Source organism: Carassius auratus, chromosome 27 (assembly GCF_003368295.1).
Source record: "Carassius auratus strain Wakin chromosome 27, ASM336829v1, whole genome shotgun sequence".
NCBI classification, from domain to species: domain Eukaryota; kingdom Metazoa; phylum Chordata; class Actinopteri; order Cypriniformes; family Cyprinidae; genus Carassius; species Carassius auratus.
In genome coordinates, this window is record NC_039269.1 from 8,974,264 (window position 1) to 8,999,908 (window position 25,645).

The 25,645-nt window shown below is 36.4% G+C and overlaps 2 protein-coding genes across 2 annotated transcripts; both read right to left on the reverse strand.

Annotated features, from left to right (window-relative positions):
* Positions 1-462: 462 nt before the first annotated feature.
* Positions 463-4,310, reverse strand: LOC113046258 (fibronectin type III domain-containing protein 7-like). Its single transcript, XM_026207199.1, has 5 exons — positions 4,238-4,310; positions 3,719-3,979; positions 1,330-1,626; positions 868-1,131; positions 463-743 (listed from the first exon to the last, which is right to left on the reverse strand). Exons 1-5 carry the CDS (start codon positions 4,308-4,310, stop codon positions 463-465), a joined length of 1,176 nt encoding a protein of 391 aa, XP_026062984.1.
* A 7,643-nt stretch (positions 4,311-11,953) lies between these two features.
* LOC113045370 (fibronectin type III domain-containing protein 7-like) lies at positions 11,954-25,520 on the reverse strand. Its single transcript, XM_026205720.1, has 13 exons — positions 25,508-25,520; positions 24,745-25,002; positions 19,581-19,838; positions 17,906-18,163; positions 16,722-16,976; positions 16,329-16,583; positions 15,949-16,206; positions 15,470-15,721; positions 15,123-15,377; positions 13,734-13,994; positions 13,605-13,634; positions 13,362-13,403; positions 11,954-12,572 (listed from the first exon to the last, which is right to left on the reverse strand). Exons 2-12 carry the CDS (start codon positions 24,962-24,964, stop codon positions 13,372-13,374), a joined length of 2,334 nt encoding a protein of 777 aa, XP_026061505.1. The 5' UTR covers positions 24,965-25,002; positions 25,508-25,520; the 3' UTR covers positions 11,954-12,572; positions 13,362-13,371.
* Positions 25,521-25,645: the final 125 nt, after the last annotated feature.

A 25,645-nucleotide genomic window follows, 5' to 3' on the forward strand; every position in this document is an offset into this window, starting at 1 on the left:
CTCACTGGTGTTGGAGCTACAGCCGTTGGCCTCTGCAACCACAGAGATATTGTACGTCTGTCCACAGCCGAGTGCAGGGATGGTGCAGGACGTGGAGCTGGAGTTACACACCAGAGTCTTGTCAGTGGATTTTGCTTGAGCATAGTAGATCTGCGCCCCTTTACTCGACTGCCAGCTGATCTGAACATCACCTGTTTGACAGTCTAAGAGCTGACTGACCACAGACTGAGGAGCACAGGGTGCTGGGAGACAAAGGAAAACAAACTATTACATCAGCATGTTTAAAAACAATTCTTTCTCAGCAGAATCTGTGCTGTCAAGTACATTTTAAAATGTGAAGTATTGTTGTCAAAGCACTTGAATTTGTTGTTCTTCTTTTTTTTAGCAACATTCAAAAGTGCTAATAATAGTGTGTACTATAGTTTAAACATTCTGGATTTAAATGCCATGCCAAATATGATTTTAGAGAAAATTCATACCAGTATTGATGCGACGCACTTCACTACGTTGCCCAGTGCAGTCCACGCTCATAGCTGTGACTGACACGTTGTACATCTGACCACACTCCAGGCCTGTGATGTCACAGGAAGTGCTGCTGGAGTTACAGGTTAGCGTATGTCCAATATCATCTACTGCTGTTACTGTATAGTATGAAACAAGGCCACTAGATGCTGCCCAGGAAACAGATGCCGTGTCCGACCCACAAGATAATGACACATCGACTTGAGTGGGAACACATGGAGCTGGAAAGGAAAAGATTCATGCACAAAAATGAGAACATTTTAGCACAATGTGTCATTTGATGCCAGAAGAATCTGCAAATTAGAGTTCATTCTAAATGCACTTTGTTGTTGTTTTATATTATACCTGTGTCAAGAGTGACCAAGGATTTAGAAGAGGTTGAACAGGTCTGGCCGTATCCTGTAACACAGATGTTATAGTGCTGACCACACGGCAGTGAACTGATGCTACAGGACGAGCCGTTGGTCAAGCAGTTGTGCTTCTGGGGGTCCTGGAAAGACTTCAGTGTTGCATTGAAACTTAGTGAACCGTTGCCTGGTGTCCAAGAAATGAGTGCTGAGTTGGTGCTGCAGTCCAGACTGGCTCGAATGCCAGTGTTGGGACATGGAGCTGTAACATGACAAAAATGTTGACACCTCCAACTTCAGTATATGTTTTTACATTTACTTAATGGTGCTTGACGTGCAAAAACTGCTAAGATGCTGCTATATGGTTGCTAGGATGTTCTGGGTGGTTGCTAATAGATCAGGATTTTTTTTTTTTGCTCCAATCTCTAATAATTATCACTATTGAGCTAGAGTTCAATACCTGAGACGAGGGTGAAAGGCTGGCTAGCCGGGCCCATGCAGTCACCATTCATGCCCATGACTGTGATGGAATATTCCTGTCCGCACTGCAGGTTTGGGATATCACAGTGTGTGACAGTGTTGTTGCAGGACGTCTTGTACCCTTGGTTGCCTTCTGCCTTAACCAAGTACCAAGTGGCACCAAGGGCACTGTACCAGGTGATGGAAGCAATGTTGGATGAACAGTTTAGAGCAGCAGCGACATTGGTGGGAACACAGGGAGCTAGAGAAGAGAAGAGAGAGTTATATGAAAATAAGGCTATATAAAAAAATTATATAAAAATGTATACTGTATATACACTACTGTTCAAAACTTTTAAGGGATAGTAAAATTATTTTGAAAGAAGTTTCTTATGCTCACCAAGGCAGCATTTATTTTATGAAAACCACAATTTTTAAAATGTGATATTGTGAATAATATTATAATTTAAGATAACTGTTTTCTATTGAATATATTGTAAAACCACATTTATTCCTGTGATGTCAAAGCAGAGTTTTCAGCAGTCATTATTCCTTTAGTGTCACATTATCCTTCAGAAATCATTCTAATATACTGATTTGGTGCACAAGAAACAAATCTAATCAGTTTAAAAAACAATTGCTCTGTTCAATATATGTATATTATGTATAGAACTGGATACAATAAACCACCAAATTCAATTGAATTTCATATATCTAATGTATTTAAGGACCACATTTTCTGTACTCGTTGTTATGAATCACTGAAATTAGCAAAGTTAATATGAGCTGACACCTGTTTCCACAACAGCTTTAGGTTGAGAGCTGCTGTTGCAGGTGGCGCCATCAGCTTGGACAGTCACATTTAGTCTCATCCCACACGGCAGAGAGGTCAGCTGACAGGAAGTCCCCATAGAGTGACAAGAAGCTAAGCGTTGGTGCTGGCCGTCTGTTGCTGTTGCTGTGTACCCATTAGCTCCTGCACTGGCAGTCCATGTCACTTCGGCTGTGTTGGTGTCACACTGGAGCACAGTTGTTATGTTCTGAGGGTCACAGGGAACTAAAAGAGATATATAGTCAGTTTCAAAAGTCTGTTATTACTGTGCAAACAGGTATGCATGCTCACATGACAGTTACCTGGCTGTATTTGAATGGGTGTGGATGGCTGACTTCCGCATTGACCATCATTTGTTGTGACTGTGACGTTGTAGTTCATTCCGCAGAGCAGGTTTGTGAATGTGCAGTTGTTAGAGCTGGAGCTGCAATTAACTGTGGGCCCATGTTCATCCTGCAGTACTGCTGTGTATAGACTCCCAGTCTGAAGGGCCTGCCAACTTACGACTGCTTGATTTGCATCACAGTCTCTAGTGGCCCCCACACTGACCGGAGCACATGGAGCTACAGTGGAGAATGTATCAGATTTACTTGGTATGAGCAAAAAGTTTGTTTTACTTTTATATAATGTATAAAAACAGTAAAACACTCAAGTCAATATAAAATGTTAAGTTTAAGATAAAAAAAAAAAAAAGATAAAATTATTTTATTTATTTATTTATTTTTTGTCATGTGATTTTTATATTTTAAATATCTGGGCCCCTTCATTCATCCTCTCTTATTGTTTTATTTTACATCTTAAAAGTATGCCCCTTTTTCTTTATCCTATTTTTATATTTTTAAATATATTTTATCTAATATCTAATTATTTCTTATAAAACATTTTACATTTTAAATATCTATTTTAATTATCCTTATTTTTTTATTATCCTTATCCTTTATTTGAAAAATTTTTTCTGAGCCTTTGTATTATTTTACAATTTAAATATTCAACCTTTTATTCATACCATTTTATTTTTTATATTGTAATATTATTTCTTACATTTAAGTATCTGGCATCCCATTTTATTTTTAGTTTCACATATTATTTAATTTTACATTTTAGATGTCCAGTATCATTTAATGCTTACTTTAAATGCCTACTTTTTTGTATTTTATAAAAGAATTATAAACATTTCTAAATGTTTTTTTTTTTTTTCTAAATAAGTGTCCCTTTTTATTTATTACTTTTTTTTTGGTCTCTGGTCACTTATTTAGTTTTGTCCCCTTTTCATCATCCTCTTTTATTTTTGTTTATTTACATTTTAAATATCAGACCCTTTTTATTTATTTATGTTTTATTACCCCCCCCCCCCCCATTTTAGATTATTTTATAAATTATTATATTTTTATAAATTATTTTATAATTATTTTATAAATTATATTAAATTAAGAAATTAATTTTAAATATCTAGCTATTTCTATTCATCCAAATTTTTGTATTTTACTTAATAATTTATTTAGCATTTTAAAATATCTGGCCCCTTTTATTCATTCTTTTTGATTTTCTGTGCACCTACCTGTCTGCAGGGTGATATGTTGACTCTCAGAACTGTTACATTTCAGGTTAGTTGACAAGACATACGCATCATACTCCTCGCCGCATTGCAGGTCTGGGAATGTGCATTCTGTCGCCATGGCAGCACAGGTGTGAACTGTGCCAGTCGCATGCACGGCCATTCCGATGTAGATGATTGCACCGCTGGCAAAATTCCATGTGAAAGAGGCAGAGTCTGAACTACAGGTGTCAACAGCAGACACGTTCTGAGGAATGCAGGGAACTATAGTGGGAGATAAAGGGACATTGTGTATAGCATCATCATCTGATACCATGCCACGACAGTACTTTTTTGTAAGTGCATATTCTTATACAACTATATATATTGCATTTACATTTAGTCATTTAGCAGACGCTTTTATCCAAAACGATTTACAAATGAGGACAATAGAAGCAAACAAAACTAATGAAAGAGCAACAATATGTAAGTGCAAATGTTATATCGCATTTTAATATTACCACGATATCCAGAGACACTCACCTGTGTCTGCCACATCTCCCATCACAGGATCAGTAGTGCATTCACCATTTGTGGCAACAATCCACACGCTCATGCTCTCTCCGCAATCCAGATCTGTTAGTGTGCAGCTTGTGTTTGCAGACGTACAGTTGTAGAAATCTTTACGATTACCTCGGGCCTCCACGACGTAGGCTTCGGCTCCTGCGGCCTTGTCCCAAGTGATGATGACACTGCTGATGCTATTACAATTTGCAATCGCATAGATGTTCTGCGGCAAACATGGGGCTTCATGGGTAAGGAGACAGAAGGGACCAAAATTAGGATTTGTATTTGAAAACAAGTCAAGATACTTTATGTAGTGCTTCAGACAATACAGATAGTTTTAAAATAGCTTCAGATTAATACATTAATGGTCTAGTTTAATCCAGCTTCGAAGTAGCTAATTTTTTCACCTAAAGTCAGTTCAAAGTGGATTCTGTTCAGTTCAATAACAGTGTTGATATTGCAGAGTTAGGTCATAATCCATCTTAATTCAATTCAAATAATGTTCCCATCCAATAGTGTGTTAGTGCTGTTAAACTGATAATATAATTGTCTTTTAAATGGCTATTAAACCCAACCCAATTAAATATTTATTGTTGTTGTTTTTTTTTTTTACCAAAATGACCAACTCACCTGCTTTGACGACTAAACCCTCTGTTCTTCCACTGTTGCAGTCTAGTCCTCCGGTGTAGATGGCGCTGACGTAGAAGCTGTATGTTTGACCACAGACAGTGTCGGTGAAATAACAGGAGGTTCCCCCAGTGACGCATTCATTTACCAGGCCGTCCGAGTCCACTGCAATGGCGAAGTAATAAGCTGTGTTGTTGGTGGGCTCCCATGAGAACAAGATGACATTAGTGGAGCACTCGCGGTACACTTTTGGCGCTTTGGGTGGGCATGGTGCTATTAGTTTGAGAGAAGGGGAAAAGAAATGCATTTGCTGGTGAAATATACAATTCCATTTTGGTTTAAATTGACAGTTCATCCAGAAATGAAAATATCTTCTGCAGAACAAAGAAAGTCATACATGATTAATGATTAATGATGACAGAGTTTTGAAGTTTCAATTTTGGGTGGAGAGTAGATAAAAAACAACCTGAGAAAGATAATCTTAGAGAAGGCAGGTAGATTTACTAACTTTAAGGGCTAAATTAGGACTCTGCTACTTGATACCACATGAACTTCCAGAAAAAATATCTGCCTCAATGGACCGTAAAGCTAATTTAATCTACATGATAGTAATTCTTGGGTGTTTTCCTCTCCAGACTTGCTACACCACGACAGGATTTCCTGCACACCTCTCGGAGGACTGGATCAGGTGTGAGCGTGACCTTTGAGAAAGGGCGTCTTTACCTGTCTCGAAGAAGTAGCTGCCGTTGGAAGTGCTTTCACAGTTAGCGATGGCTGTAATCCGCACAGTGTACCGTTCTCCACAGACCAGATTCGAGATCTGGCAGGAGGTGTCCGTTGAAGAGCAATTGAGCGACCGGCCTTGACCATCTGTAATGACGGCGCGGTACGACGTGGCACCAAAAACCGCATCCCAACTAATCGTTTCCGTAGAAGTAAGACAGTTGTACTCCACAGAGATGGAGGAAACTGTTCCAATAGCTGAGATAAACAAGAAGTCATATGTTAGAGATTCTTGCATATCCAGATGCTGCAAAAACTAGCATTGGTTTCTAGGCTTGGTTTATGCTCAGTATTGATTCTGGACTAGAATCTGGCCTTTTTCTTAAATGAAGTCTTGGCTATGCAAGTCTAGAAGCATCCAAAAAAACATCAAGGCATCAATCTACTGCTTGCTGATTTCATTGAAAGGTTTCGCTATGATATGTTCTGCTTCATCTTGACTTACTGGAAGTTGAGTAGGTGACATTATTGGACTCTCCTGGTTCAAGGAACATGTTGATAGATGCAACCCCTATTGTGTATGTTGTACACGGCTCCAGGTTTGAGATATTCACATCGGTACTAGTGACGTTTTTAATAACCGGGAGAACTCCGGGCTTGTTATTGGCAATGACTGAAAGCTGGTAAAGCAGGACACCTGAGACGATGTTCCATGTTACACGAGCCGTAGTCTGCGTTAACTTGCTCACAGTCACATTATCTGGTGGCTGCACCACTGTGGAACAAAAAAACATATTTTTGTTATTGTAAATTATAGAAAGGCAAGATTTCATTCACAGGGTAGCAAAAAGCTGCTGTAATGAAAATAGCACAAAACTGGAAAGAACTGAGTAGACTTACATGTTCTGATGGTTCTGACAAGGCTTTTGGCGCTGAGTCCTGCAGAATTGGCAGAATAAATGTAACAGCTGTACGAAGTGGCTCGCTGGAGGTTGTCTATCTGTCCACTTAGCGAGGTAAATGTGAAGTTCTGAGTCTCAGGATGGAAAGTTCCATTCACCACCAAAATGTAATTATCGGCTCCTTGTGCACTGGACCACTCAAACCTGATGGAGGTGCTTGATATTGCCTTTGAATATGTTATTTGTGACGTGGCAGGAACTGCATGCACAAATGACATTAATTTAATAAACAATGTAACAAGTCCAGAAATTCAATAAGATATGTGTGGGTCAATAACTTACTTGTCTGTACTGTCTGGGAGTTGATGCATGTAATATAATTGAGCACAAACACTTTAAAAGTCACTAGATAAATCTGTCCAGGTCTTAAGCCTTGGACCAGTCGCTCCACAGTGGACGCAGAGAGTGTAATAATGATAGGTGCTGTGTTGGTTGCATTCACAGCCCTGACATCCAGAATATAGTTTGTCGCTCCTGCAAAATAGTTCCATTTCACTAGGAGAGATGATGCAGTGGGTGATGATATTGATGTTATGTTGCAGCCTGGAGGAAAAAAAAAAGTATTTTATAATACTTCAGTGATTTTAAATTCTAATAGTGTGTATTAATACTTAATATTTAAAGTAAATAAATTTCTAAAGATTTTAATTGGTTAAATTTAATAAAAATAAAAATTGGTAAATTAAGACCTTTTAATGAACTGTGGTACATAATTTTACATTGTATTAATATTCTTAACACCCCTACTAATTACTAGAATAAATTTTAAATACTTACTTGCAGCCTTTTTTACCTTAGAACAAAGACAAATATAATAGACAAATTAATCACAAGGATTTCAAGAATAAAACAATAACAATAAATCATGAATAATAATTACTAAATGAATAATAACAGATTAATAAATACCTGTGTCACTGAAAATATCGTTACAAAGATGCACAGTGTCCCTGGAAGATGCATCTCTGGTTTGATGTGTAAGGTGCTAATAAGTTACAGGTAAGTTATGATACATACACTTGCTAATATTGAGAGAAATCTGAAATCTTTTGTGGCATGTTGCTAGTATACCTGCTCTGGGAGAACCAATCAGTGCATCCAAAATGAGGACAGGTGGATGCCTCTGGGCTGAAGACATCATCTTAGTATCTGTGTGTATTTGTTTGTGCATGTGTGTGTGTGTGTGTGTGTGTGTATGTGGTCTAATAGGTAAAGGGTAGGTTGGGGGTCTAGTGGTTATTGTTTGACAAATTAAGACCACAAACTTTGACACTAGTTCTTTCTATTTATGTGCCATTTTTATAATTATTTTTAAATTATAATTTGTTTAAATGAAGAGCATACTGGTATATTTGGATTATTTTTGAGTGGAAAGTGATATAGGATAGGTTGTTAGTCATTAGGTTTCAGGGAAACTTGCTCAGGAAAATGGAAAGAGTTAAATTCCCATCCTTGTACTGGCTTGCCTCAAGCTGTCTGGTGTAATGTTAAAAGATGAAATTACTGGATGAACATATTTCCTCTATTATTTCACTTTAATGCTGGTTTAATATTGTCTTCTGTAATAATGATGTTGCACTTATGAATAAGTTGCTCTTTTGAATACTGATTGAAACCAATTAGCATAATTGACTAATCTAAGGTTGCAACTGAATTGAATCAGTTCAGCTGGATTGATGGCTGTTTTCAGTAAAGCATTTATTATAAAATTATTCATTTACCTTTCTCTGAATTCACAATGGTACATTAACTGAAAAGCAGTCAAAACTGTAAATGGAGATTTTTTTTAGCGTAATGGAGGGTAGTTTTTTTGCATTATTCTTTTTAGATATTTTTTTGAAAAATGAAAACATTTTTTAGATTTCTTAATTCTTACCTCTGCATCTTAAGCTGAATATTGGGTAATATAATGCTAAAAATGATTTAAAAAAAAAAAAAAAACTAGTTGCCAAAAATCATTTACTGTATGTCATACAAGTTGGTTTGCCAATTAAGTGCTCTTTTTTTTTTTTTTTTTTTTTTTTTTAGCAAATCATATATATATATATGACAGAGAGAGAGAAATATTGAAAGAATTTCAGCTCTATTCTGTAAGTCATTGTGTGTGTGTCTGTGTGTGTGTATTTTAATGTATACTTCATTATTGTTTATTTTATTCACTGTGTCTTTCAATCAACTTATATAATCTTGTTTCGGAAGCAGTTCATTTTTTCTCTGAATTTGTTTCCCCTTCTCTTCCATCAGGATTATTTAGCTTACAATTTCCTGTAAGGAAGTGGCCGTAGGTCACACCTGTCTAATACGTAACTGCTAATGTTATATCTTATTTCTTCTAATATTGTATAGAGTCTATATTCTCATCACTTCAAAATATGAGAGATATTCCTTTCTGAGCCGCACTGGGAATGCAGAAACTTACTAGAATGTTACTCTATCAAAATTGATCATTGTGCCTAAAACATTGTGTGCTGGTTCTCTCAAGAGAAAAATGATGAAGGAATAGAGTGTCTTTGTCTCGGTCTCACTGATCCCAGAAAGAAGAAGCTATAAGGGAAAGCAGATCTGCCTCTTCGATTAAGAGCCTGAAACATACACCAACTCTGTGTCCAGCCAGCTCAAATGGTTTTGTATGGTGTTAATATCAGTGTCTTTAACGATATAGTTTATTTTACTTTAACACAGGTGGAGTCCGGGCCTGATCCAGCAGTGAATGAGAATCACTTGTTTCATTCATTCTTCTGTGAAAGCACCAATCATAGTTTCTGTGGAGCCTGATTCAGACTTAAACAGAAAGTGCACCATCAGAATTATAATGAAAGGTGAAGCTGGATCAAATTAATTTTTTTACTTAAGTTGCATAAACAGAACGTTTAACTTTGAACAAAGTTCCATCACAACCATCTTTGTCCTTCAGAACATCACAGAAGATGCTTTATTACTCAGATGTGGCCCTTTTTTTCTTCAGGAAAGTCAGAATATGTTCAGGTAAGATGCACTGAAATATTGACTGAACAATGACTGATGATTCTCCCCATATTCATTGAAAAAAACAAAAAAAAAACAAAGAGACAGAGTAAAGGGCTATGATATTAATGTGCTAATACACTACACAGCTTTTACTCCCACTTCATATTAATAATGAATTGTTGTGTGTCTATTGTGTTCATGTTTAACTGCTTAACACTTGAGATGGGTTACAGGTAAGTTTAGGGACAGGTTTGGTGGTATAGGTTTAAGGGGTAGAGGTATAGGGTCAACAGTATGATTATAGATGGAACTACAGAAAATAATTACAGGTGTAAATAAAGGATGGTATTTTCAAATACAAGTACAATGTAAAAACTTTTATGTAGGCTAGATTGTAGATTGTAAGAACATATTAGTTAATGGCACCTACAGTATAAAGTGGGTCCCAACTTATTAAATCTGAACACATATTAAAACACTAGGCTTCACACATTTAGCTTTATACAACTTTATACAAGACTTAGTTCTCACGATTGTGACCTTTTTATCTTAAAGTTGCAAGTTATTTCTCTCAGCTGTTACTTTTCTTGCCAATTAGTTTTTCATAATTCTGAGAAAAGCCCGAGCTGTGAGATATAAACCCGGAGTTCTTACAATTTTAATATTCTTTTTGCACAATTTTGAGTTTATATCTCACAAGCCAGAGACATTTTTTTTTCAGAATTGCGAGTTTTTACTCACAATAATAACTTATAACTCAAAATGTAAAAAAAATATATCTCTCGCAATTGCATGGTTACATCTACTCAAACTCTCAATTTTGAGAAGAAAAGGCAGAAAGTTTGAGAAGTAACCATGTGATTGCGAGAGAGAAGAAAAATCTGAATTTCGAGATAAAAAGTCAGTCAAAATAGCAGACGTTTCAAATCCTCCAAATGGATGGATTCATATTCTGAAGTTTAAATAAATCGAGTCTTTGTCCATCATTCATCACATGATATTCTGTAAAAACTAGCACTAGCTTTCAGAAACTCATGCAGTATATTAGCGCAAAAATTATTGGCAAGTATATTCCAGAGACGAATGTGAGATTATGTTGCTTAGAAAGAAAACTTCTTCTGCAATCTTGTTAATCAGCTATCATTTTCACTGATTTTAGGAATAAATTATGAGTAGGCTTAGGTTTAGGGGTAGGGATTGGGTTAAGTCTTTATTTTTGGTTGGACAATAATGTTGATCCAGGAACATGTCTTTGTATGGCACGTGTTTTTGAGGCTCATCTTTTCTCTCAGAAGTTTTAGACACCTTATGTTCATGCAAGACAATGACGGGTCTCACGTTTTACCTGCATGCTGTAGGTACGGTATCTCTCTTGTCATATCAGTGCATCTGTCAGTAATATTATTGTTATTTTATGCATTTTGCCGACACTTACACTGACATTTGGCTAGTTTACTATTATAGTTAAGTATTAAACTTTAATGTTTGTGCTACATGTGGACACGAATGATGCCTCAATACGTGACTTTTAGAGTAGTTGTGGTTAGACTTATAATTGTAAAAAAAAAAAGACAACTTGATGGACAAGAGACAATGGCCACAACAACATCATGTTCCTGCTGGTTTTATGTTATGTGGTATCTTTGTTTTCTGGGTGGTTGCTAGTTGTCTTCATGTCTCTGGTTTTCAGTGTAAATCTGTGGAAGGTTCTCATCTGATTTGAGGTATTGCTCACACCCATAGCACAAACGGTGCAAGATAAGTTACTGAAGTTTAATATTTATGGTTCAGGGTGTGTTGAAATCCAGTATTGATAACAGTGATGCTTATCTTAGCAAGTGCCACTAAATATGGTGTCATGTGAGAGAACATAATATCTTCTGGTGTGTTGGTTTTCATGATGATAACACAGCTCAGGGAATCTATGTTCTGGACGTGGATTTTTATCTTTTGTGTGTCGTGTCATGTCTTTGAGGTATTTTGCAGCTTGAAATGATAATGTTTCCCCATCTGGGTTTCATTTATCAATACATGTGCCATTAGTCGGATAGAAAAATATGCATATGAGACGTGAGTTGTGTGCAGATCTTCATGAAAAGGTAGAGAAAGAGAACGTTTCTATTATCAACTGATACATGTGTGGCTTTGGTGACATTACTGCATTTGAGATGGAAAACTTTTGCAAAGTTCTCACTATTTACACCAGTTATTAGAAATGGAACAGTACTGTATTATATATTTAATTAATAGAGTTAAACATTTAGTCAGTCTAAATAATCAATGTGTTAACTTTAGCAGCCCTAAAACGTGTGCATAAAATAAATATATAAATAGCAAATAGTGTGAAAAATATGTCCCAAAATATTTAAGAAATCTAAAAAGTTAATAAAAAAAAAAATACATTCTCCGTATGTAATGCTTCATGCTGTTTATTAAGACTACTAAAGGCTGCTATTGTATTGAGGTTCTCAGGCTGTTGGTCATTAGTAAACATACATATTTTGCAAATTCAATGTAATATATCATCCAAAGGACACGTATGACCTGGGGCGGACACTGAACATAACACTTGTGCTGCATGTTCAAATTTCCCATCCAGAGGTCCACCCAGTAAAAAGCACACTGGTCCAGTCCCTTTGGAGGCTTGCTGCTTAGGGGAATTCCTACCAATGCTTCTAATGTTGTTCGAATCATTACACTACATTAACAGAGTCATTCTTCTTGTGACATGGTGATATTACTTCATCTTTTTTGGACATGTAAATAAGCATTTGGGCTTCATAACATGCTTTGAATATCAGAAAATTACAGTATAACTTCATAATACAAAGGACATGCATGTATAAAATAGCATACATTTAGGAATGGTTAACAATTTGATTGAAAAATACATGTTTAAAAGATCTTAGTGATACACATACATTTTCATTGAGCCCATTGTTATAGGTTTTGCTGGCAAACAGTATATAAATGTGGTGAGAAGAGAATGCTCAGTCGGTGATATCTGAGCTCCATCTTCTTTCATCTGTGCCCTGCAACAGAAGACAAAAAGACATGAGAACCGGACATTTGTGGGCGGTCCAACTTTAATCATATATACACTGAAATGTATATGGCCTTTACATTTATGTCATGTCAAAGACAAGATCCTGCAACATTCTCATTATAGTTTTGTCTTTTTTCCCCCACATCATCTCATCACACACACAAACAAACACACACACAAACAAACACACACACACAGACTGGTGTAAAATCTTGCATAGGGGAAGTGTTTAATTGTAATGAAAATAATGTCTTAAGTAGGATTTCTTTTAAAATGTTATTTTGTTTGTTTTTTTAGACAGGTTTTCTACGATTTTTTTTTATTATTATTCCTAAAAGATTTAAGACAAGTAAAAAGACACTTTATCATTTATCATATCTGAATAGATTTTGACTGAGATGCACAAGTGTCATATTTTATTGTCACAGGCTGTATAGCAATAAAGATGTGCACATGTTGACATGGTACATTTTATCTTATGGTGGACACAAATAATAATAATAATAATAATAATAATAATAATAATAATAATAATAATAATAAACTTTATTTTATAAAGTGCCTTTGAAAGCAGCTTCTTAAAGCGCTGAATACAATATTACCCATACATAAATAATAGTAATAATAATAATAATAATAAAATATGCAAATAAAAAGTTGAACAAAGGCCTCCAGTTTCGGGTGCTCTTGGTAAATCTGTCCCATGAGACTCCGTTTTTGTGAGTGATGACAGTAAATGTAAACATTCAGTCACAATTTAAGTGAAATCACTCACAAAAAGGTTTTTAGTCCACACTCCTCCGGCCTCGATAGATCACTGTAGACACACAGAAAATCAGTTATATAGAGTCACAGGGAATGAAATTGGAAGAGCTTTTCATTTCTAAATGTCTATTTTTTGACGTGTATATTTTTTTAAATAATACTATATAATATTATATATATATATATATATATATATATATTATAAACATTTAAAATTATATGATTGAAGATAAGTTTCAATAAGAATACACACCCATTCCCACAGTGTTTCCAGAACAGGAGACTGAAAAAATTAAGAAACGTCATTTTACAAAATTAAAATGTGATGTTTTATTCATATTTTTATTCTTGTTTTATTTATAATTATAACATAATTTTGTACCCGAGTAGAGTCTTCTGGGGCAGTATGTGACCTTTGAACCCTCTTGTGTTAAGGGAGCGACCACGACGGTGTACACTTCCCCACACAGGATCTCAGAGATGTCACATCCATGAGCCCCGTTTGTGGCACTGCAGGAGTAGTTAGATCTGGTACCGTGCAGGTCAGCTGTGTAGTTGTACAGGCCGGGAGAAGAGCGCCAGTACACCCGAAGAGTGTTGTTATCCATCCGGTAGAGTCTGACGCTGGACGGACAACACGCACCTGAAAGAGGTTAGAGATGAAGAAAATCAGATAGAATGGTGAAAGAGTCCATTTTTCATTGATTTATTCAAATCTTTGCATAAATCATTCTTAAAACCCTTGCTAAGTATGGTTATATTGAATCTATGCAAAAACTGGTTTTACAGCTGATTTACACAGACATTTTGCTTGTTTCTTTATTTCAAACTCATTTATTTTCATTCATTTTAAATATATTTTTAATTAGACATCAGATAAACAAAATGTCACACTGTCATATGCATTCATTTTTCATTTCTCAATCATATGATGTTGTTTTAATGAAAACCTTTACTTGACTGTTTTGATTTTTTTTATTATTATTAATCATTTCACTTTTTATTTTTAATGTTATTCTTCATTCTTTTTACTCTCTAATATTGTTTTTGTCTTTGTTTTCTTAAGTTACATTGAGAAGCTACCTTTAAAGCTACAAGTATTAATAATATTCCTATAAATTAGAATAATAAATGTAACTAATAAATAAATGAATAATAAATGTAACTAATAACTATTATTATTACTATATTAAAGATAGAACACAAGCTTAAAATATAAATCGATAAAAGGACACCAGTTGAATAAAAATCATCTACTAGAATAAATGACTATTTACCAGTCAAAAGTTTTTTAATTAATTTCATTTTTTTATTTTTTATTCCTTATTATTTATTTTCGTATTAGTTTTCTTATGTGAATTTAAAACTATTTTTATGGGGAATATATATTTAAAAAAAAAATTTTGGTAACACTTTAGTATAGGGTCCAATTCACACTAATAACTAGTTGCTTATTAGCAAGTCTATTATTAACATATTAGCTGTTTATTAGTGCTTATAAAGTACATATAATGCATGACATCCATAATCCTACCCAATACCCTAAACTTAACAACTACCTTATAAACTATTAATAAGCAGCAAATAAGGAGTTAATTGAGGAAAAAGTCATAGTTAATGTTTAGTTAATAGTGAGAATTGGACCCTAAAATAAAGTGTGACCAAAATTTTTATTAGTCATCTAGATAGAAGCACATGCTCGTGTAAATGACTGGTAACCAGTTATATGGTTAAATATGTAAAAAAAAAAAAAAAAAGCTACTTTACTCACTTGCAGAAAAACCATGGTAACTGCACTCTGATTTATGTCCAGTAATACTGAAGGCCTCCAGCGAAACATTGTAGCTGGTGCCACATGTGATGCATCCCAGCAGGCAGTGAGTGTCCATGGTGTGACATCTGGCGTGACCTCTGGGGGATGTCAAAGAGGTGATATAAGACCGCGCACCTGTGGCAGCCGACCAAGTGATGTTTGTCATAGACTGGGTCACCTGGTCGACACTCAGAGTTTCTGGACAACAGGGTCCTGGAGAGAGAAAGGGGACATTTATATATCGCTTGACCTTTGTCAACCATTAATGATCTATTTCCGGATGTTTTCTATCTATGTCACTGCACCTGTTTCCAGGGGTATGGAGTAGCTGGGGAGACTCTGTCCTGCTGTGGTTGTGGCATAGGCGCTGACATCATATGTTGATCCACAGGACACACTGATGTAGCAGGAAGTGCTGCTGGATGAGCAGGTGAGCAATTGAGAGAGACCCATAGCGATTACAGTGTAGTTAGCCTCTGTGTTTGTAGCCATCCAGAACACCTCCACCGTGGAAGAGTTCACCTGAGTCACATTGAGGATCACAGGGGCACAGGGAGCTGAGAGAAAGAGGAATAAGCTCAGTTTCATAAAAACTGATACCATGACCATGGAGTCTTAAGTAGCACGACTATATTTGTAGCAATAGCCAAAAATACATTGTATGCGTCAAAATGATTGTAACTATACAAAAAATACATGGTACCATCAAGGTACTTTTTATATGTGGCATATTGCCCAGAAGTGTTTTGTGGGTTCAAATGCAAATGAGCATTTCTGTGTGTACCTGTCCGGCGTGTATGTGCACTACAGGTTTTGTTGCATCCTTGTGTCTCACTGCAGGGCCGCACCACCACGCTATACAGACTGTCACAGGTGAGATCAGAGAGCGCGCACACAGGAGCTGTGTCGTTGCAGTGGATCCATTCGCTACCATCTGCAGCGATCGTCTCGTATAACTCAGCTCCTCGAACTGAAGACCATGAGATCTCTAAAGTCTCGGTGGAAATCAAAGACACTGACAAATTGTCTGGACAGCAAGGGACTGAGGACAGAAAGAGATGCATATCAGATTTCCTACCAAATATTCTTGTGCAAAACTGCATCTGTTAATAAATATAAATGTAAATGTAAATAAATGTAAATCTATGTGCATGAAATACAGACTTGTAGTATAGTTGACTATTTGACCCGGTGGACTGGTTCCAGCCAGGTTGTAAGCGAACACAGTTGAGAGGTACGAGTATCCACATATGCACTGGAAGTAGCAGGTCGTGCCAGTGGTGTTGCATTGTTCCTCTAAGCCGTCATCTCTCTTCACATAGGCGATATAGTGATCCACCCACTGAACCTTATTCCATGTGACGGAACAGTTCCCTGTGGTCGGCTCCTCAATCCACACCAGCTCAGGAGGACATGGGACTGAAAATGATTCAAAGAAGACAACAAAGAACTGCATAACTCTTTATTTATGCGAATATGTGTTTGTTTGTGTTTGTTTGTGTGTGTGTGTGTGTGTGTGTGTGTGTGTGTGTGTGTGTGTGTGTGAGTAAAATCTACAGGTGAGAAGGTCCTGTGGAGATGAAGGGTCACTGGGGCCGGCCTCGTTCTGTGCTGTGACGGTGATGGAGTGGTTCTGGCTGCAGCTGAGGGGACTGATTACGCAGAAGGTGTCTAGGTTGGAGCTGCAGTTTTGGCCCGTTGAGCTCACAGCAGTGTACACATCGGCACCACGGACTATCTGCCAATACACCGCCAGATCGATAGAGCGACCCAGCGTCAACTGAACCTGCACATCTCCCGGGACAGGAGGACCTGTGGAGGACAGTGGGACAGAAAGAGAGAGGAATTTAAATTCGGTCATCATATACCACCCCTCGTTCCAAACCTGTATTCAGGGCCTATAATGAACACTCAGCAAGCTGCACATGTGAGTATATGAAACAATGCTACTCGCCAGTTGGCCTGGAACTTTTTTTTACTTATTCTAACAATGCCTGAGAATGCAATATGGTTTATTAAGATTATCAAAAGACTGCATTGTTATATTATGATTAGATAATCTAGTAGTGTGTGTTTCATAGTGAAGTGCTATGAGATTTTCACCCAAGTTGCTCATGATAACATTGTCTCGGAGCAGTTAGCAGTAAATGCTGCTACATGAACTTCATCTCTTCAAGTACTGTGAGTTTCAGTGCATTTGCAAATGCAACATGCACCTGCATATTTTTAATGAAACAATGCATATAAAGTTTCATGGATGGTACAAATATTTATGGATGATTAATCTTAGTCACCAGCCATCGGCGGACATGTGGCAAAATGTTTTAGGACTTGCATTCTTCTGTGGATCACAAAAGCTGATATTTTGAAAGAAGACATTTTGGGTTCAACTGGCTTCCATAGTTTGGACAAAAAATAAATAAAAATTACTGTGTAAAATTCTTCAAAATATCTTCTTTTACGAAGTCATTCAGATTCGTAAAGAAAGAAAATGATAACAGAATTTTCATTCTCTTTAAAGTTTGATTAATAGTTTTAATTACAATTTATCAAATTCTAAACAGATTATCTAGTACATAGAGTCAGGCAAAACCCTTCACGGAATGAAAGAATTTGTAATGTTGGACATGTTGGATGTGGGACACTGGACCCCGTCTCTTTCAATTAAAAGAGCCAAGCAGTTTATTGGGAAATGTATTGTGTGAACACATTCAAAGTATTAGAAACAAGTAAGCCCTCACGTGTGATTTGGTAGATGGTGATTTCATCTCCTTGGTTACCATCTGGATCCCAGGCATTGGCCTTGATGCTGTAGGTGGTGCCAGGCTGAAGGTTGGTGAAGTTCAGATTGGTCTCAGACGTGTTGAGTCTGACCCGCATGTCTGAGCCCTCCATGGTCATAACCAGGCTGTACAGCACAGCGTGGTCCAGTGGATTCCACTCTATCACAATCATGCCACTGCTGGGGGAACTGGAAAACAGGTCTGGGGCTACCAGCACTGCAAACAAAGAGAGAGAAAAAAACTTAATAACTTAGTTTTATTAGCATAATGAAAGACAGAGGGAATAAAACGTTGACAAAACAGCAGTAAAAGTTACTGTACCTAGTGGTGAGTTTTGATCATTACAGCTGACAAATAAAATGTTTAAATGGATAGTCCACCCAAATATGAAAATTCTGTAATCGTGTATGCAACCTAATTTCATTTCAAACCTGTATGAGTTTCTTTCTTCTGAGGAACACAAAATAAGATATTCTGAAGAATGTTGGTAACCAAAAATTTTAGGTCCCATTGACTCCCATACAGTATCTATATTTTTTGTCTGTAGAAGTCAATTTGGGAACCATTTGGTTACCAGCATTCTTGAAAATGTCTTATTTTGTGTTCCAAAGCATAAATAACATCATCATGCATCTTTAGAATGACATGACAATGAGTAAATAAATATTGATGGCATTTTAATTTTAGGGTGGACTTTCCCTATTAACCTATTAAAAATATCATCATACTAGAATAAATGTCTGATAGGAACAGATATAGGATCTTGAGATGGAATCAACAACCTGCAGCGTGTCTGTTGGGTGAAATGAGAGATAGAGTGTAAGTTCTGTTGTTATAAATGAAACTTTATGAAACCCGTCCCTCTTTTGTTACGTCAAAGTCGTGCCTTGGGGAGAAGCAACAGCCTAGTTCTCATGGTTTTATCTTTTCATTGAGTTTTGGGTATGAAGTCCAGCTAAAGGTGCAGTTACCATCAACAGTCAGTAGAGCCAGAAGTACCAACTCTACACAATAGCTGGAGTAAACAATACTGTGTTCTTGTTACAGGTAACAAATACCAACTCATTTTCAAACAAACAGGGAATAGTGCTCAAGTTTCCTTTCATTCTATGTTGTGTTATCTTTATAAAATGAGATTTTTATGAAAATGTCTGTATTGGTTGGAAGACTAAGGTACACTTTTATTTGATCTTGATGGATTTGAGTACTATGCTTTCCATAATCCATAGTAAAGTATGGTAGTAAACTGTTTTTGAACTGAAACTGATTAATAACCACAGATTATTTGTTTAGAATTATATGTATTGAGCTAACATATACAATTTTACAAATGTATGAGTTTGAATAGGCCACCATGCTAATCTTATCTATGTTTGATGGTTTTATAGAGGTTTATATGTTTGTCATTTTCATTGCTCAGGATGGCAGAAAATCTAGTTGGGCAGGTAACCAGTTAAAGACCACCTAAACCATGGTAAAGCATTTTTTTCTGTCACAAACAGCAGGGATATTACCCTTTAAAAAAAGAAGAAGAAGAAGAAGAAGAAGGAAGAAATATAAAATAGACAAGGTATTAAGCAAAAGGCATGTTTAAATCAAGCAGGTTTTTTTTTTTTAATGGAAGTCATTTTACCTGTCCTAGCATTCAAAGGTAGAGAAGGCTGACTCCTTCCCCCAGTGTTGACGGACATCACGCTGAGGGTGTATTGGGTGTAAGGCAGCAGACCGACCACTGTCCCAGGAGAAGTGTTCACCAGGCTTTCAGAGAAGAACCCATCGTCGTTCTCTGCCCGGATGATGTAGCTGGTGGCTCCAGACACCACACTGAACTCAACTGTGATGCTGTCACTGTGTTTGGAGTAGGCCTGGTGTATGAAGGGCACCTCGGGAGCTGATGGCACACAATACAACAACATGATAATAATAAATGAAATTACAATGAATAAATAACCAATAGCTACGTTTCTATAAACATATGAATCAATTATTCATTTTGTAATGATGGTAGATAAAAGCACTGATTTATAATAATTATAATAATTCACAATGTATAAACACATATGGCGGAAATGGCGGAGTGAGCAACACGCGTGTCAGGTGTAGTCTGCTAAATTATACCATTGTGGCCTTTCATGTCCTTAAACATAATCCTGCTAACTGAATACGAGTTGAACCTCGAGCTGAACCTCTGCTTGTTGCAAAGAAACTTTGTCTGTTGCACTTCCATTACTCAAACCTGTGATCTGCGTGTCTTGAGTTCATCATGGATCAAACACTGATTTCAAATCAATCAATCTGGGACGCTATACAGCAACTGAAAATTGATATGTTCTCTCACTTTGACGCGAAAATGGATAATATCCAATCGGGCTTACAAACAATACAAGGCTCACTGTCCACACTTGGTGATCATGTGTCTGAACTTGAACAAAGAGTAAGCACAAATGAAGACAACGTAACGGAACTTCAAAAGTATGTGAAAACATTATTAACTGAAAACTCTTACCTGCGTGATAAAGTCGAGGATGCAGAGAATCGCAGTAGAGCATATAACTTGCGTTTTGTGCATGTTCCGGAAAAATCGGAGGGTCAGGACATCATTGGCTTCATGAGAGAGCTTATTCAGTTACTTCTGGGGAAAGAGAACTTTATGGTTCCCCCAGTTATCGAGAGAGCCCACCGTTTTCCCACCACGCTACAAACGAATAAGCTGAAAGTTGGGCCAAGGCCAATCCTCGTGAAATTTCTTAGCCTCCAGGATAAACAATTAATATTACGCCTTTCGCGTGAGAAGAAGGAACTAAAGTACAAAGGCAACCGCGTCCACATCTTCCCTGATTTCAGTGCCGGCATTGCTCAAAAACGTCGTCAATTTGATGCTATCAAGAAGAAATTCCGAGAACTGAAGATGGAATATTCTCTCCAATATCCTGCCACACTGAGGATTACTGCAGCGGGCAAAGTAATCCTGTTTAAAAGTCCTGGAGATGCTGAGTCCTTTCTTCGGGATTTCGAGGCTCAATCTCAGAATGACTGATTGTTTCGTTTAACCCAGGTAAAATATTATTTGAGTTGACTCTGTTGCTGTTGTCATTTGTGGCATGAAAGGCTCACATTTATTGAAGTGAGTCATCTATCTCTCAGGCCGATTAGTTCAATTTTGTTATATTTTGTTATCATATCTTATTTTATTCTTTATGAGATCGGTCAATGTATTCATATATAGCCTACCATCAATGTCTGGAAGTCAGTTTGACTCAGATGATTGTTTGTGAAGGAAAAAGTTATCTAATATTATTTATTTTTTTTTTTTTTTTCCTCACCTCATGTAATTCAAGTAAAAAACTTAGCAGACTGCATCTGTATTCTGTTATGTTTTGGCCTATTTGGTCTATGATTGTACTCGCGTGCGCTAGAGCGCGTGCGTGTGTGTGTGAGTGTGTGTGTGTATGTTATGCGTGGTTATGTGTATGTTGCTCTTCCAACCCCACCCCAGTCAACCTGTTCTTTCATGCTCTGAATAGTTAACATGGGTAAAGGCTTATTTGTTGTCCACCTGAACATAAGAAGTCTGTCACATAAAATTGATCTTTTAAGGGCCTGGCTTGTCTATAATAAACCTAATGTTATCACACTGTCTGAGACCTGGTTGAATAATAATATATTAGATGAGGAAATTAAACTGGATGGTTATGTTCTGTATAGAGCTGATAGGAGCACTCGTGGAGGAGGCGTAGCCACTTATGTCTCTTCAACTTTATTATCTGAGTTAATATCCCCTAAGGAAAATCCTGTATACTTTGAATGTCTTTTCGTTAAAATTAGTTTTCATGTAAACAAACAGTTGATTATAGGGAATATCTACAGACCCCCAAACTCCCCTTCAGAGTCAATACAGTGCATAGGTAATACTATTAAATCTGTGGGTAGCTCAAACGAGATGATTATTCTAGGCGATTTCAATATTAACTGGTTAGAACGGTCATCTATAAATGATAGGAATTATATTGAAAGTTTAAATCTGACCCAACTAATTAGTGAACCAACTCGGGTTGACCATAGATCCAAATCTTTGTTGGATTGGATTTTGGTCACCCACTCTAATAGAATTACTGATTCTGGTGTTCTTTCAGATTGCTTCAGTGATCATTCAATGGTTTTCTGTGTGTGGAAAATTAAATTACTTCGTTTACCACCCAAAGTGATCAGGGTAAGACAGAGCAAATATTTTAACACAGATGTTTTTATCCAAGATTTATTAGATATAAATTGGAATAGGTTTAATCTTATTCCATTTGTTGAGGATGCTTGGAATTTTCTTTATACGGAAGTTCTTAAAGTAATTGATAAACATGCTCCTTGGATATCAATAAAGGTTAAGGGCCGACACTTACCATGGATTGATGCAGACTTATTAAATCTTTTTAAACAAAGAGATAAGGCATGGGACAAGTACCGCCGGTCAAAGGATCCAGTAGATGGGGCAGTATATAAACAATTAAGAAATGCGTGTACGACAAAAACTAGAAATGCTAAATCAAATTACTACAAAAACTCCTTGTCTAATAGTTTAAATAATCCTAAGAAGTTCTGGAAAAGTCTTAATGCATTATTAAACAAGTCCACTAAAACCACTCCTACCAAAATTATAGTTAATGATGAGGTTATCAGTGATCCTTCCGCGGTTACCAATGCCTTCAACCAACATTTCTCCTCTATTTGTAGCTCACAATTTTCTTATTCTTCCTTCTCTAGTTTGGTAGATGAGCCTAACAGTTCCTTTTCATTTGCTACTATAAATCCTACTGACGTTCAACAGGCAATCTCCGAACTAAAGTTAGGTAATGGTACTGATCCTGACGGTCTGGAGATCAAGTTTATCAAGCTTGCGTCTCATGTATTGGCATTTCCCCTATCAGATTTATTTAATTTATCCTTATCCACTTCTGTGGTTCCATTAATGTGGAAATCTGCCAGAGTTACACCAATACATAAGGGTGGTGATGCACTTGATCTCAATAACTATAGACCTATCTCTATCATCAGTAGTATAGCAAAAGTGTTTGAAAAACTAGTATTCAAACAATTATTTAAATATATTAATGAATTCTCTATTTTGTCACCAAATCAATCTGGTTTCAGACCAAACTTTTCTACAACTACTGCTCTTCTAAAATTTACCAACGATGTTTCATCTTCTCTAGATAATAATATGTCAACCGGTGCAATATTCATAGATCTAACTAAGGCTTTTGATATGGTCGATCACTATTTGCTTCTTGACAAATTATATGCAATAGGCCTGTCTAGACACTCTCTTCTTTGGTTTAATTCTTATCTCCATTGTAGAAGTCAGCGTGTTTATGTTAATGGATGTGTATCGCAGTCCTTAATAATGGAGAAAGGTGTTCCCCAAGGCTCCTCATTAGGGCCTCTCTTATTTTCTTTGTTTATTAATGACCTTCCTCTAACTTGCTCAGACTGTTGTATTCATCTATATGCAGATGACACAGTGATTTATACATCCAATAAGTCTGTTTCTAAGATTCAATCCTCACTGCAAACTAACTTTAATACTATTCAACTTTGGTTCCAATTTAACCATCTCTTATTGAATAAAAAAAAAGTCATATAGTATACTCTTCCCCACCAGATCAGCTACACAGAATCAAGCTAACAATTTGTCACTCAGATTTTTAGACGATACTCAACTATTACAAGTTGATGAACTTAAATATTTTGGCATATGGCTTGACTCACAACTCTCTTTTAGATGTCATATCAATTCTGTTGTAAAAAAGATTAATTGTAACTTGCGAATATTGTTTCGCTCTATTAACTGTTTTACTCAAAGGATTAGGTTACGAATTGTGTCGCAGTTAATATTTCCCATACTAGACTATGCGGATGTTGTCTATCAAAACACCTCAGAAACAAACTTGAAAGTATTGAATGTTATTTTCAATAATATATGTAGATTTGTGCTAAGATGCCCATTTACCACTCATCACTGTGAAATGTATGACTCACTGAAATTATTGTCACTAAAGGCCAGAAGACAGTATCACTGGTATCAGGTCATTTTTAAATGTGTGCATTATGATTATCCTTCTTACCTAAAGGAATACTTAATTCCCTATAGACCCAGCTATAGATTAAGACATACTGAATATTTCTTCTTTACTGTGCCCAATATTCTCAAGGAGAGTGGTAGACGTGCATTTAAATTTAAAGCCCCTTCAGAATGGAATAGTCTGCCAGGGTCTCTAAGATCAATTACTTCCCTGTGTTCCTTCAAAACATCTCTTTTTGTTTACCTGCAAGCAAATTGTTGCTGTAAATGTTTTCCTCATTTTTGACGTTTTTTTTTTTTTTTTCTTCTTTATTATTTCTTTAAATGTGATTATGGGTTTAGGTGTGCGAATGTATACATATTTAAGATACATATGTCCTATCCTTGTACTGTCATTCCATATTTATATGTATGAGGGGCGGATGAGGTGGGATGAGGGAGAGCTTTTGTGTGTATGAATGTATATGTGCTGTATTATTTCTATGTTGTCTCGAGGACCCCCTTGAAAACGAGATGCTTCATCTCAAGGGGTTATCCTCAACAATAAAATTTCAAATTCAAACATATAAATAAGTGCATACATTTATAGATTGTAGAATGGCCTTCCTAAAGTATGTTGCTAAAAAGTGTTGTATATATATATATATATATATATATATACTGTGTGTGTGTGTGAATTAATCATATTTTTACATTATATCGTTACCATTTGTACATCAAATACCTGTCGTCTCCTCCGTTTCGGCGCTGCTGAGCACGTTGACCGCGTTGTCCATGGCTTCGACCCGCATCCTGTACACAGTGTTCGGGGATAACGAGTTAACGGAGCCCATCACCGTGCTTCCGCTGAACTGCGCGAAAACCGACGGTTCCGGTGAGTTTTTCGGCGTGGCGGTGATTTTATATGAGCTCGCGCCGGTATGTCCGCTCCAACGGACCGTCATACTTTTGGAAGTGACGGTGAACACAGATAACGTGATGTCTGCAGACGGAGAAGAGGTTAGGATAGCATAATAATCATAATACCTGTTACAATGAATTAATACTACAAGATGAAAACAACCGGGTCATTCCTCAAAATGGTCGCCTTGTCAGTTTTGAAAAAGTGAGTTTTAGCCTGTTGAAAGATTTGACTAAACGTTTTAACTTAAAACTTGTCAAGTCTTTAAACTGTAAAGGATGCCCTTAAAGGATGATAAAGGATCGTTTTTATACAGGACCTAACATTATATGTATATACCACAATATTACAAATTAAGCTTTTATTTCATATTTAATTGTAAACAGACCAAAAATAATCTTCACATGCAGGGACAGAAAACAAACAAACAAACAAATTTTTTTGGGATGTGATAAGAACAATATCCATTACAGTACAAGTTTGTGTCTAGTATTTGTTTAAGGCATCTTTTACAGTTTACATAAAAGACAAAATGGACCAATTCCATGGAATGACCCAAATATGACAAATATTAGAGATCTCCTACCATTTGCTTTGCATATCTGTAAATAAAGAACAGAAATACAACACATTAATTTTAATATATATAAAACATGCTAGAAAGCATCCATTCTTTGCTTATTTCAAGGACTATTACTCTGTCATATGGTATTATGTGCCATTA

Coding starts and splice junctions, on each gene's coding strand:
- LOC113045370 (XM_026205720.1), bottom strand. CDS start 24,964: ATGACGGTCCGTTGGAGCGGACATACCGGCGCGAGCTCATATAAAATC. Junction 19,839..24,744: donor CGAAACGGAGGAGACGACAG/GTATTTGATGTA, acceptor GTGTGCCATCAG/CTCCCGAGGTGCCCTTCATA. Junction 13,635..13,733: donor CCCCAGAAGACTCTACTCGG/GTACAAAATTAT, acceptor TAATTTTTTCAG/TCTCCTGTTCTGGAAACACT.
- LOC113046258 (XM_026207199.1), bottom strand. CDS start 4,310: ATGAGCGTGTGGATTGTTGCCACAAATGGTGAATGCACTACTGATCCT. Junction 1,627..3,718: donor ACATATCACCCTGCAGACAG/GTAGGTGCACAG, acceptor TTTTTTATATAG/CCTTATTTTCATATAACTCT. Junction 1,132..1,329: donor GCCTTTCACCCTCGTCTCAG/GTATTGAACTCT, acceptor GTCATGTTACAG/CTCCATGTCCCAACACTGGC.